At 50.8% G+C, this 13,914-nt stretch overlaps 1 protein-coding gene across 1 annotated transcript in view; it reads left to right on the forward strand.

Annotated features, from left to right (window-relative positions):
- The first annotated feature begins 1,144 nt into the window (after window positions 1–1,144).
- Window positions 1,145–13,914, forward strand: part of PIGG (phosphatidylinositol glycan anchor biosynthesis class G (EMM blood group)) — a 139,384-nt gene continuing 126,614 nt past the window's right edge. Inside the window, exons 1-2 of the mRNA XM_064176707.1 lie at window positions 1,145–1,374; window positions 12,768–12,973. Of these exons, the coding sequence (XP_064032777.1) occupies window positions 1,215–1,374; window positions 12,768–12,973 (366 nt within the window). The 5' untranslated portion in view covers window positions 1,145–1,214. The remainder of the gene's footprint in view (window positions 1,375–12,767; window positions 12,974–13,914) is intronic.

Consider the following 13,914-nt stretch of genomic DNA (forward strand, 5'->3'; position numbering starts at 1 on the left):
GTCTGAGGGAGCTGGGGCTGTGCTGCTTGGAGAGCAGGAGACTGAGAGGCGACCTCATATAAATACGTAAAGCTGAGTGCCAGGAGGCTGGAGCCAGGCTCTGCTCAGTGATGCCCAGGGACAGGACAAGGGGCAATGCGCTGAAGCTGAGACTTAGGAAGTTTCATTTAAACATGACGAGGAAGTTTTACCCTGTGAAGGTGACAGACGTTTGGAACAGGCTGCCCAGCAAGGTTGCAGAGTCTTCCTCTCTGGAGATACTCAAACCCCGCCTGGAAGCATTCCTGTGGTTGTGGCCAGGAGGAGGTTGCTCTCTTCTCTCAGGTGGCCAGCACCAGAACAAGAGGACACAGCCTCAAGCTACGCCAGGGGAGATTTAGGCTGGAGGTGAGGAGAAAGTTCTTCACTGAGAGAGTCATTGGACACTGGAATGGGCTGCCCGGGGAGGTGGTGGAGTCGCCGTCCCTGGGGCTGTTCAAGGCAAGGTTGGACGTGGCACTTGGTGCCATGGTCTAGCCTTGAGCTCTGTGGTGAAGGGTTGGACTTGATGATCTGTGAGGTCTCTTCCAATCCTAATAATGTGATACTGTGATACTGTGTGATCTGGTAAGGGAGATCCTGCTCTAGCAGAGGATTTAGACTGGATGGTCTTTCGAGGTCTCTTCCAGCCTCTGACGCTCTGTGATTGTGCGATTCTTCACAGCGAGGGTGACAGAGCCCTGCCACAGGCTGCCCAGAGAGGTGGAATCTCCTTCTCTGGAGACTTTCCAAACCCGCCTGGAAGCGTTCTTGCGCGAAGTACGCTGGGGAATGCTGCCTGGGCAGGCGTGTTGGACTCGATGCCCTCTGGAGCTCCCTGCCAGCTGCTAAGGCTGTGTGAAAGCGGAGCGGCGGCGGCACACAGCCCCGGCTCGGCGGCGGCGCACAGCCCCGGCTCGGCGGCGGCTGACGGACACACAGACCCGCCCGTTCGTGCGTCTGCGGGCTTCCACTTCCGGCGCGGGAGGACAGCCGGCGCTCAGGGGTTGGCTGGCCTCTAGCCAATAGGAATCTCGGCGCACAGGCATGGTGGCTGCCGATTGGCCGGCGGCGGGAGCAGGGGCGGGCAGACGGTGGAGAGGCGGAGCGGAGCGGAGCGGAGCGCTCGGGAGGTCTGCCCCGGCGAGCCGGAGGGGAGAGTGAGGCCGGCGGGGTTCTGGCGCCGCCGAAGGGGGATGCGGCTGCGCTCAGGTGTCTTCGCCTCCGCCTGCCTCCTGGTGGAGGCTCTGGGGGTTGCGCTGTTCCTCCGTGGCTTCTTCCCGGTGCCTGTCAGGTCCTCGCCCCGCAGAGAGGCCCGTGGGTACCCTCCCGCTGAACCGGCCCCGCCCGGCGCAGGTAACCCGAGCAGTCCACCTCTCCTGCGGTTGCCAAGGCAGCGCCCCTCACTCCGCTTCCCGAGGCGGGCTGCTCCTGTTCACCAGGGCAACTGCGTCCCTCCCCCCGCCAGCATCCGCCTCAGCACAGTGGCGGCGGTGAGCCCCGGCCCGGCCTTGCTGGCCCTGGCTGCTCCCGGCTCTTCGGCGAGAGTCCGGTTCGGTGTGGGGCGGGGCGGAGGCGCCCCAGCGGGGCTGGTCTCTTGCGGCACGCCGTGGCGTACGCCGCGCTCGGTTTGTATTGGGTCAGTTGTGTTGCCCGGTTGCCAGAATAAGCAGCCGTCCCGAGCCCGGTGCCGCCAGGCTTCTCGGTGCTGCGGAACACTTCTGTGTAGCGCCGTCGTGTTTCCAGACCCGTTTCCGAAACAGCTTAGAACTTAAATATCACTGCCAGCAGTATCTGCTCACGGTCGCAAAAATCACCGGCCGTCACATCATGGGGGGCTGCGGATTTGTGTCCTGTTATTCCCTTTCCCTGTATCTGAAACAGCTGTCGTACACACACTCCAATGGTTAGGCTGTCTGCATTAGATAATGCCTTTTTTCAGGTATAATACTTTAGCGACTTGCTCTGTTAATTTGCTGGTTGTGTTATGCTTTAGATTCGTTGTTTCTGTGATTCTCACTGTGTCTTGCAAGTACCTTGATGCCTCCGTAATGAAACTGGGCTAGAGAGGAAGTAATTAGTGAGGAAGGCAACTGCAGTGGCCAGCACCAGAACGAGAGGACACAGCCTCAAGCTACGCCAGGGGAAATTTAGGCTGGAGGTGAGGAGAAAGTTCTTCCCTGAGAGAGTCATTGGACACTGGAATGGGCTGCCCGGGGAGGTGGTGGAGTCGCCGTCCCTGGAGCTGTTCAAGGCAGGATTGGACGTGGCACTTGGTGCCATGGTCTAGCCTTGAGCTCTGTGGTAAAGGGTTGGACTTGATGATCTATGAGGTCTCTTCCAACCTTGATGATACTGTGATACTGTGAAAAATTTCCTTCACAGCCTGTTCAGACTGCATAGTGTACAATGTAACTGCCCATTACTGCTTCTCTGAAATCATGGTCTCTGAGGGTCCTGCTGCATTCCTTAGCCGAGTCTGTGAAAGTTTCAGGCATCTCTTTGATGAGCATTCAACAGAGGATGTGCTGATAGGTAGCTGTTGTGCATGTGCAGTCACAAGTTGTATTCAAGTAATGTGGAAGGAGATGAATGTCTGTTTGAAGGATTGCTCTTCACCAGTGTTGGAAGCTTGTGGGGTGAAACTTCAGGTTCAGTGGACAGATGAGTTGAGTAGTATTTCATAGAATCATAGAATCAACCAGGTTGGAAGAGACCTCCAAGATCATCCAGTCCAACCTATCCCCCAGCCCTAGCCAGTCAACTAGACCATGGCACTAAGTGCCTCATCCAGTCTTTTTTTTGCTTGAGACACCTACATGGTAACTTGGGGGAACAGGACTGCAGCTGCCAAACTGGATTTTAGCTGCTTGCTATTGTTAATTATGCTGAAGTATGTGACATGACTATGCTGGAACAGGATTACTTAATTTGGGAAAAACAGTGGAGGGAAGAGAAGGTTGTGTTACTTAGGGCTATCAGAATCGTGGAACTATAGAATCAGCCAGGCTTGGAAGGGACCACAAGGATCAGCCAGTTCCAACTCCCCTGCCATGGGCAGGGACACTCTACCCTAGATCAGGCTGGCCACAGCCTCATTAAGCCTGGCCTTAAACACTTCCAGGGACAGAGCCTCAATCACCTCCCTGGGCAACCCATTCCAGGCTCTCACCATTCTCATGCTGATGAACTTTCTTCTCACCTCCGGTCTGAATCTCCCCACCTCCAGCTTTGCTCTATTCCCCCTAGTCTTGTCACTCCCTGATGGCCTAAAAAGTCCCTCCCCAGCTTTTTTGTAGGCTCCCTTCAGATACTGAAAGGGCATAATAAAGTCACCTCAGAGCCTCCTCTTCTCTGGATTGAACAGACCCAACTCTTTCAGTCTGTCTTCATAGCAGAGGTGCTGCAGCCCTCTGAGCATCCCAGTGGCCCTTCTCTGGACACACTCCAGCATCTGCACATCCTTCTTGTAATGGATGCTCCGGAACTGGATGCAGTACTCCAGGTGGGGTCTCACCAGAGTGGAATAGAGAGGGAGAATAACCTCCCGGGCCCTGCTGGCCACACTCCTCCTGATGCAGCCCAGGCTCTGGTTGGCCTTCTGGTCTGCAAGTGCACACTGCTGGCTCATGTTGAACTTCTTGTCCACCAGCACCCCCGAGTCCCTCTCCTCAGGGATGATTTCCAGCCAGTCACTGCCCAGCCTGGATTTGTGCTTGGGATTGCTTCGACCCAGATGCCAGACCTTGCACTTGTTCTTGTTGAAACTCATGAGGTTGGCTTGTGAATCTGTTAATAGACCTGAGTGGATGCTGTCAAATGGCAGATTGTTTTTTAGCTGGAGATTACCAAGAGGTATTTGATATGCTGCTGTGAGTGAGAGGTTGCGTTATTAGCAGGAGATTAACATGGAGTAAGACTGTCTGGGTGGGAAGGTGTGATGGTTTGGGTGTTCCCTGCCTCCCCCACACTTTGGAAATCATCCAAACTAGACTCAGCTGGCTCTGGAAATCAAATGAAGCTTATATTTACAGCTTAGCTCAATATACAAGGAGATATTTACAGTATATACATTTATATGCAGGAATATACAAGGTAAAAGGTAATACAGAAACACAACAGCCCTCCCAGAAACCTGAGTCCCCAGGAGGAGCTCCTAACTGCCCCTTCACCTTCTCCCCACCCCTCTCAACCTTACCCCAGTCCCAAGGAAGAATGGAGGTTCGGCCAGGGGGTTAGGAAGCAAAGTGGATTAATCAGAGAGACAGCAGAGAGGCTAGAGAAAGAAATGCAGCTTGGAACTCCCCAGCAGAAGTGCCCTATCTATGTTTGGATTCTTGTTCTTATACCTCTCAGCAAGCCTATGAGGGAAGTAGACATCACCAATGTTTCCCTTTCACAGCCTGTAATCTAGTTCTTCCCATCAAAACATTCTAGCCTGCTTCAAACTAGCACAGAAGGAATTGTCAGACAGTTGGGTTTTGAAAAGGCTAGTTTGAGTTGAAGAGTATAAATGTGTGCCAGAAGGGTTTATGAACAGGTTAAATTTACACATGTCCTTAGTAATCCTAGTTATAGGTAGGCAGAAAGTGGAGCAACAGTGGAACAGTGCATCATTTATCAGGAGTCCTGGTTAACTGATGAAGAAGCAGTAGGCTGAAGACTGGCAAATGCCCATCTACAAGCAGGGCCAGAGGGAGGATCCAGGGAGCTACAGACCTGTCAGCTTGGCCTCAGTGCCAGGGAAGGTCACTAAGCAAATCATCTTCAGTGCTGTTATGCAGCATGTGCAAGGCAGCTCGGTGATCAGGCTCATCCAGCGTGAGTTCATGAATGGCAGGGCCTGCTTGGTGAACCTGATCACCATCTGTGATAAGGTGACTCACTTAGTGGGTGAGGGAAAGGCTGTGGATGTTGTTTATCTGGATGTGACATTATCTCCTGCAGCATCCTTGTTGCGGAGGAGTTTGTCTGAGTTTTGGGGGAACGAAATATGAGGCTGGATTTTAAAGAGTTTAAAAGATTTAATATTCCATACACTAGGAATCCCCCTTCCCCAAACTTATTTATAACTACCCCACGCAAGTTCTTTGTAATGTCTATGCACAACAAATTAGGAATTTAGTAAAGACTTGAAAAGGATTTAGGAAGAGAGTCTATGGCATGAAAGAGTTGCACTGGAAGGCTTTGAGAGATTATTCTGGCTTAGATCGAGTTTCTCAGTTACTCACTGGCCGGAGTCAGTCTTGAAGGTCCCAAATATCATGGGTTGGAACAATTCATGGGTTATTAGGGTGTGCTGTCTGAGCTTCCACGGGTACGAGCCAAGCTGGGTGCTGGCGTCCGGAGGCTGGCGCTGATCGGGGCACTGATGAGTTGGCTTTATAGCTTCTGTGCTGTGTGCGAGTGAGTGTGTGTGTGTGTGTTTATTAGGGTTATACAGTATCTTATATATTGCTCAGAGGAGGTGTATCCAGCCAGACTGGGGCTGGCACAGGTGGACAATACAGATTGGCTCAAAGTTATGTGTAAGGCACAGGTAGGTTATTTCTTATGAAGACAACCTGTGGTTCCACCCCAGGGGGCTGGCAGGGTCAGCCCCCAGCAGGTGTGCGTAGGTGCTCACAATGCCTTCCAACTCAAGGACTTTTTCCCATAACAAAGTCTCATGTTTACAGTTCATGCCCTGCTGCGGGAGAAATTCTCCCACAACTAAGAACGGCGACTGTAGTCATGCAGGCAGATGGGGGGGGAGCAAGGTTTTGACCCCGTGATTTAATGGTCCTTGGGCCACAATTCTGTCCAAATGAGGGCTTTGCAACCCTCCACCACAATCCTCCAGGAGAAACTGTCTGCTCCTGGCTTGGATGAGTGGACACTTCACTGGGTAAAATACTGGCTGGGTGGCTGGGCCTGAAGACTGGCGGTGAATGGAGTCAAATCACAGAATGAAAGAACTTTAGGGTTTGTAAGGGACCTCCAAAAATCATCGAGTGATCATTACCAGAGATCGTTAACGTGTGCATGCAGCCCAGACAGCAACTGTGTGCTGGGCTGTAGCAGGAGCAGTGTGGCCAGCAGGGCAAAGAAGGGGATTCTGCCCCTTTACTCTGCTCTCCTCAGACCCTACCTGGACTACTGAGTGCAGTTCTGGAGCCCCCAGTGCAAGAAGGACATGGAACTGTTGGAGCCAGTCCAGAAGAGGCCACGAAGATGCTCAGAGGGCTGCAGCAGCTCTGCTATGAGGACAGGCTATGAGAGTTGGGGCTCTGCAGCCTGGAGAAGAGAAGGCTTTGAGGAGACTTGGAGTGGCCTTCCGGTATCTTAAAGGGTCTAGAGGAAGGCTGGGGAGGGACTGTTGACAAGGTCTTGTAATGCCAGGATGAGGAGGAATGGGTTTAAACTGGCAGAGGGGAGATTTCAATTCAACACAGATGTTGAGATACTGGAGCGTGTCCAGAGAGGGGTGACAAAGCTGGTGAGAGGCCTGGAACACAGCCCTGTGAGGAGAGGCTGAGGGAGCTGAGGGTGTGCAGCCTGGAGAAGAGGAGGCTCAAGGGTGACCTCATTGCTGTCTACAACTACCTGAAGGGAGGCTGTAGCCAGGTGGGGGTTGGTCTCTTCTCCCAGGCAACCAGCAACAGAACAAGGGGACACAGTCTCGAGTTGTGTCAGGGGAGGTCTAGGCTGGATGTTAGGAGGAAGTTGTTGGCAGAGAGAGTGATTGGCATTGGAATGGGCTGCCCAGGGAGGTGGTGGAGGCACCGTCCCTGGAGGTGTTCAAGAAGAGACTGGATGAGGCACTTAGTGCCATGGTCTGGTTGACTGGCTAGGGCTAGGTGCTAGGTTGGACTGGATGATCTTGGAGGTCTCTTCCAACCTGGTTGAGTCTTTGACTCTGTGATTTTAACTGGATGTTAGGAAGAAATTCTTTCCAGTGAGGGTGGTAAAACACCGGAATGGATTGCCCAGGGGGATTGTGAATGCTGCCTCCCTAGAGGTGTTCAAGGCCAGGTAGGATGAGGCCTTGAGTGAGCTGCTCTAGAGGGAGGTGTCCCTTCCTATTGTGAGGGGTTGGAGCTAGATGATCTTTGAGGTCCCTTCCTACCTAAACCATTCTGTAATTCTGTGAGTCCAACATCCCTGCCAAGGCAGGATCCCCTAAGCTAGTTCACACAGGAATGCATCCAGGTTTTGAAAGTCTCCAGAGAAGGAGCCTCCACAACCTCTCTAGACAGCCTTTTCCAGGGCTTCATCACCTTCACTGTAAATAAGTTCCCCGGGGCTCAGCTTTGCAACAGTCTTGTTTAATATCTTTATTAGTGATCTGGAGGAGGAAACTGAGTGCTCCCTCAATAAGTCTGAATCTAAGAAGGCTCTGCATAGGGACCTGGACTGGCTGGATTGGTGGGCTGAGGACAGTGGTATGGGGTTTAACAAGGCCAAGTGGTGGGTCCTGCATTTGGGTCACCACAACCCCATGCGGCACCACAGGCTTGGTGCCGAGTGGCTGGAAAGTGGTTTGGTAGAAAAGCACCTGGTTGACAGTTGTCTGAACCATGAACCAGTGGTGTGCCCAGGTGGCCAAGGTGGACAGCAGTGTCCTGGCCTGTATCAAGAATAGTGTGGCCAGCAGTATGAGTGAAGTGGTTGCTCCCCTTTGCTCATCACTGATGAACACCTTGAGCACTGTGTTTAGTTTGGGGCCTCTTGCTACAAGAAGGACATTGCTTTGCTGGAGCATGTCCAGAGAAGGGCAGCAAAGCTGGTGAAGGGTTTGGATAACAAGTCTTCTGAGGAACAGCTGAGGGAGTTGGGGTTCTTCACCCTGGAGAAGAGGAGGCTAAGGGGAGACCTTATTGCTCTCTCCAACTACCTGAAAGGAAGTTGTAGTGTGGTAAATGTTGGTCCCTTCTCCATAGTAACAAGTTGTAGGACAAGAAAGCAATGAGAAACTTCTTCACTAAAAGGGTTATCAGACACTGGAGCAGGCTCCCCAGGGAAGAAGCACAATTCTAATACTACAGGACATGTTTTAGCACCAGCCTTGGGAGAGTTAGCTAATAACCATGGTCTAGTTGATTGGACAAGACTAGGTGATGGATTGGGCTGGATGATCTTGGAGGTCTCTTCCACCTGGTTGATTCTATGATTCTGTGATTCTAAGACTCTACAATCTTAAATGTCTTTTCCAAACAAAATGATTTTGTGATTCTTATCTATAGTTCTTGGGTTACGGTTTGCTTGTAGAGTGATCTCTTGGTCTGGATGATAAAATAGAATCATAGAATCAGTCAGGGTTGGGAGGGACCACAAGCATCATCTAGTTCCAATCCTCATGCCATGGGCAGGAACACCTCACACTAGTCCAGAGCCTCATCCAGCCTGGTCTTAAACACCTCCAGGGATGAGGCTTCCACTACCACCCTGGGCAACCGCTTCCAGGCTCTTACCACCCTCATGGGGAAGAGCTTCTGCCTGACATCCAGTCTGAATCTACCCATTTCTGGCTTTGCTCCATTCTCCCCAGTCCTATCACTACCTGACAGCCTAGAAAGTACCTCCTTAGTTTTCTTGTAGCCCCCTTTAAGATACTGAAAAGTCACAATAAGGTTACCTGGGAGCCTTCTCTCCAGACTGAACGGCCCCAACTCCCTCAGTCTCTCCTCATAGCAGAGCAGCTCCAGCCCTCTTACCATCCTCATGGCCCTTCTCTGGGTACCTTCCAGCACCTCCATATTCCTCTTGTAACAGGGGCTCCAGAACTGGATGCAGTACTCCAGGTAGGGTCTCACCAGTGTGGAGCAGAAGGGGAGGATCACTTCCCTTACCCTGCTGCCCACACTTCTTTTGCTGCACCCCAGGATCTGGCTGGCTTTCTGGGCTGCAAGAGCACACTGAGGGCTTATATTGAGATCTAAAGCTTTGCAAGGGATTGCTTACTAAATCCAAAATAGGAGATTTTCCAGCCTAATTCAGATCTGTTCAGGAAAGAATATTTCTGCAATGCTCCTGCATTTCCTGGATGTTTTGCTGTGTGAGCCCTGACTGCTGTGGAATCCATGCTGTCTTGCCTGTGAGATGAGTGATCAAGTGGTGTAGTTGCTTGTGTAATAAGGAATCCCTGCAGTGTATCGTTGTGGTATGTTAGTTGTAGAATCTGTGGGGGTTTTTTGACTGCTTACAGAAGTTGAGCTTCATTTAAAGTGACAATTTTCTGTATAACCATGGGAGGAACAAATATGCCTGCTGCATGCCAGAAGTTGCACAAGGTGTTGCTCTAGCTGACTTTCACAGTATCACCAAGGTTGGAAGGGACCTCACAGATCATCAAGTCCAACCCTTTACCACAGAGCTCAAGGCCAGACCATGGCACCAAGTGCCACGTCCAATCCTGCCTTGAACAGCTCCAGGGACGGTGACTCCACCACCTCCCCGGGCAGCCCATTCCAGTGTCCAATGACTCTCTCAGTGAAGAACTTTCTCCTCACCTCGAGCCTAAATTTCCCCTGGCGTAGCCTGAGGCTGTGTCCTCTTGTTCTGGTGCTGGCCACCTGAGAGAAGAGAGCAACCTCCTCCTGGCCACAACCACCCCTCAGGTAGTTGTAGACAGCAATAAGGTCACCCCTGAGCCTCCTCTTCTCCAGGCTAACCAATCCCAGCTCCCTCAGCCTCTCCTCATAGGGCTGTGCTCAAGGCCTCTCCCCAGCCTCGTCGCCCTTCTCTGGACACGCTCAAGCATCTCAATGTCCTTCCTAAACTGGGGGCCCCAGAACTGAACACAGGACTCAAGGTGTGGTCTGACCAGTGCAGAGTACAGGGGCAGAATGACCTCCCTGCTCCTGCTGACCACACCATTCCTGATGCAGGCCAGGATGCCACTGGCTCTCTCGGCCACCTGGGCACACTGCTGGCTCATGTTCAGGTGGGTATCAATCAGTACTCCCAGATCCCTCTCTGTTTGGCTGCTCTCCAGCCACTGCGACCCCAGCCTGTATCTCTGCATGGGGTTGTTGTGGCCAAAGTGCAGCACCCTGCACTTGGAGCTATTGAATGCCATCCCCTTGGACTCTGCCCATCTGTCCAGGGGGTCAAGGTCCCACTGCAGAGCCGTTCTGCCCTCCAACCCAACTTTATAGCAATGCAAGTATTTTCAGGTGGCTTGGAATTGATTACTAATTCCTGTGCCCAGCATTTTGATTACTGATGAATAATGCTATAGGACAGAGCATGTGTTTGTGATCTGGACCTCTTTTTGGTGTCCAGCAAGTTTTGTTTTCCTTAAGCCAGTGCTCAGGAATAAACTTATGAAAAAGAATGTAAGTAACAGCACAGCACATCTTGTCATGTCTCCTGTTTTATTTTGAGGGCCAAAGCAGATGCACCAGGTTGCTAACTAAGGTCGTGAAAAAAACAATATGACCATTTTAAACAGGATTGCTGGCATTTTATTGCTGACATTTCCTTCTTCCCCTTGCTGTGCACTCCGCCCTCAGTTTCCTTAACAGGGCACTTTGCTAGCAGTGAAAAGTCTGTGAATGTGAATTTATTGATGTTTATCTATATGCCAAAAAAACCCACAAACAACGAGCAAGTGTTTTCTTTTTAATTATTATTTAGTTAAAGACAGCATTTTCTGTGACCTTTCCAAATCACCAACCACTTCATCAGAGACTCTTTTTGCTCTAAAGTGCAAATCCCCTTACGTAATGCATATGCTGATTCACCACGAAGCTGTCCAAGTGAGCATCTGCAAGAAGGATACATCTTGCTCCCATCTATTTATTTATTTAGTTTTCCTGGTGGAGATATGAGACTTGGTTGGGCAAGTGGGTAGAGGTTTGGGCAAGTAGGTTTGCCCAACCTTGGGTAGAGGTTGGGCAAAACAAACCCTCCTGCTGCAAAATCTATAAGTCACTGTGTGGACCTCAGGCTGGTCGTGAGAAGGAAGTTCTTCACCATGAGAGTAGTGAAAGCCTGGAATGAGTTGCCCAGGGAGGTGGTTGAGGCTCTGTCCCTGGTGGTGTTTAAGGCCAGGCTGGATGAGACTCTGGCCAGCATGATCTGGGGTAGAGTGTCCCTGCCCATAGCAGGGGGGTTGGAACTGGTTGATCCTTGTGGTCCCTTCCAACCCTGCTGATTCTGTGATTCTATGACCAAACACACTGCAAATGGAGAGTTGCTGCAGCCAGTCCATACAAGAGAAGGAGGTGGGCTTTGAAGTGTGACACTGCCTGCTGCATGATACACAGCAGCGTTTTGCTTTGCCTGCCCACACAACCTGTGCAGGGGATTTTGGAATTGGATTTTGGTTCTCCCTCTGCCATCACTTAACTAATGTGGCATGCAGTCTGCAAGGGTGCGAGTGTGCACAAATCTTTTCTGTCCAAATTTGAGTTAAAGTCTCTCTTTCTTTGTGGTGCTCCTGTTCTTTTATGGAGGGATTTGATTGAGAGGCATTGCTTGAGATGTGTTCTTATGTGCAAAATTTGGTACCAACACAGGTGAATGCTGCATCTTTTTTTCTGATGAGAGTTGCCTTTTGAATATATGTAGTTCATCTCTACTAAATTAACCAGAGAGAAGGCAGCACCTATCTCTTCTTACTCCTTTGAACATTCTCCATTTTGCTGTCTTTTCCTTGGTTTTCCCAATTTCACATCTTGCATTCCATTCATACTTTGTTACTCTCTGACATGCTGAGTAGGATTATTGGGTTGTTGTTCAGATGACCTGAAAAGCTGCACTTCCTGTGATTGCTTCTGTGGTAGAGTCATAGAATGGTTTAGGTTGGAAGTGACCTCAAAGATCATACAGTTCCAACACTCCACCATAGACAGGGACACCTCCCACTAGAACAGGTTGCTCAAGGCCTGATAGAATCATAGATTCATAGAATCAAGCAGGTTGGAAGAGACCTCCAAGATCATCCAGTCCAACCTAGCACCCAGCCCTAGCCAGTCAACCAGACCATGGCACTAAGTGCCTCATCCAGGCTTTTCTTGAGCACCTCCAGGGACGGTGCCTCCACCACCTCCCTGGGCAGCCCATTCCAATGCCAATCACTCTCTCTGGGAAGAACTTCCTCCTAACATCCAGCCTATAGGCTCATTCAGCCTATAGGCTCATCCAACCTGGCCTTGAACACCTCCAGGGAGGGAACATCCACAACTTCCCTGGGCAACTTGTGCCAGTGTCTCACCACCCTCACTGCAAAGAACTTCTTCCTAACATCCAGTTTCAGTCTCCTCTCTGCCAGTTTAAACCCATTCCTCCTCATCCTGGCATTACAAGACCTTGTCAACAGTCCCTCCCCAGCTTTCCTGTAGACCCTTTAAGATACTGGAAGGCCACTCCAAGTCTCCTCAAAGCCTTCTCTTCTCCACGCTGCAGAGCCCCAACTCTCATAGCCTGTCCTCATAGCAGACTTGCTGCAGCACTCTGAGCATCTTCGTGGCCTCTTCTGTACTGGCTCCAACAGTTTGATGTCCTTCTTGTGTTGGGGGCTCCAGAACTGCACTCAGTAGTCCAGGTAGGGTCTGAGGAGAGCAGAGTAAAGGGGCAGAATCCCCTTCTTTGCCCTGCTGACCACACTGCTCCTGCTGCAGCCCAGCACACATGTCCTATTGGTTGCAAGTTCTTCCTTATGAATGTGGTAGCACTCATTTCTGGAGTGAAGTTGTCCTTTAACTTCTGTCTAGCTGTTAACATTTGTTAGTGATGGTTACATTTCTTCTCCTGTTGCTTAGGAACGGTTTCTAACTGGACCGAAATTCCACCACCACTCTTCAAGAAAGTTGTCATTGTGCTGATCGATGCTTTGAGAGATGACTTTGTGTTTGGATCCAAAGGCAAACAGTTCATGCCATATACCACACAAGTTGTTGAGAAAGGGACGTCCTACAGTTTCATTGCTGAAGCAAAGCCACCCACTGTGACTATGCCTCGGATTAAGGTAAGTCTGGGGCTGTTCTTTTTTCCCAGTTAGAGTTTTTTGAGGACAATTTGAGGAGTGAATTGTTTCATATCCTCAGAGTTGGCAGGAAGAGCAGATTCTCAGTGTTACAGTAATTTGTGGCTGAAACTAGCTTTGTTGTAACAGTGTATGTGTTACAGCCTAGAGGTGCTTCCTGCAGGAAAGGTCAGGTCAGTGATCAGAGGAAAATAGAGAGACTGAGTAAGAGGAGAAGCTGGCATATTCCACTTAAGTTACTTCATCTTGATTTGTTCCCTTACTTGATAACTCGGTGATAGAGTCATAGAATCGTAGAATTCCAACCAGTGCCAGGCAAGGTCATGGAACAGGTAATCTTGGGTGCCATCACAAAGCACCTACAGGATGGCCAAGGGATCAGGCCCAGCCACCATGGGTTTAGGAAGGGCAGGTCCTGCCTCAACAACCTGATCTCCTTTTATGATCAGGTTCCCTGCCTGGTGAATGTGGGGCAGGCTGTGGATGTAGTCTACCTGGACTGCAGCAAAGCCTTTGACACTGTCTGCCACAAGAAGCTCCTGGCCAAGCTGGCAGCTCATGGTTTGGACAGATTCACTCTGTGCTGGATCAAGAACTGGCTGGATGGCAGAGCCCAGAGAGTGGTGGTGAATGGTGCCACATCCAGTTGGCAGCTGTCACTAGTGGTGTGCCCCAAGGATCAGTACTGGGCCCAGTCCTGTTCAGTATCTTTATTGATGACCTGGATGAGGGCATTGAGTCCAGCATCAGTAAATTTGCAGATGACACCAAGCTAGGAGCAGGTGTGGATCTGTTGGAAGGTAGGAGAGCCCTGCAGAGGGACCTGGACAGGCTGGATGGGTGGGCAGAGGTCAATGGGATGAGATTGAACAAGGCCAAGTGCAGGGTTCTGCACTTTGGCCACAACAACCCCAAGCAGTGCT

This window comes from Pogoniulus pusillus, chromosome Z, assembly GCF_015220805.1.
Source record: "Pogoniulus pusillus isolate bPogPus1 chromosome Z, bPogPus1.pri, whole genome shotgun sequence".
NCBI lineage: Eukaryota > Metazoa > Chordata > Aves > Piciformes > Lybiidae > Pogoniulus > Pogoniulus pusillus.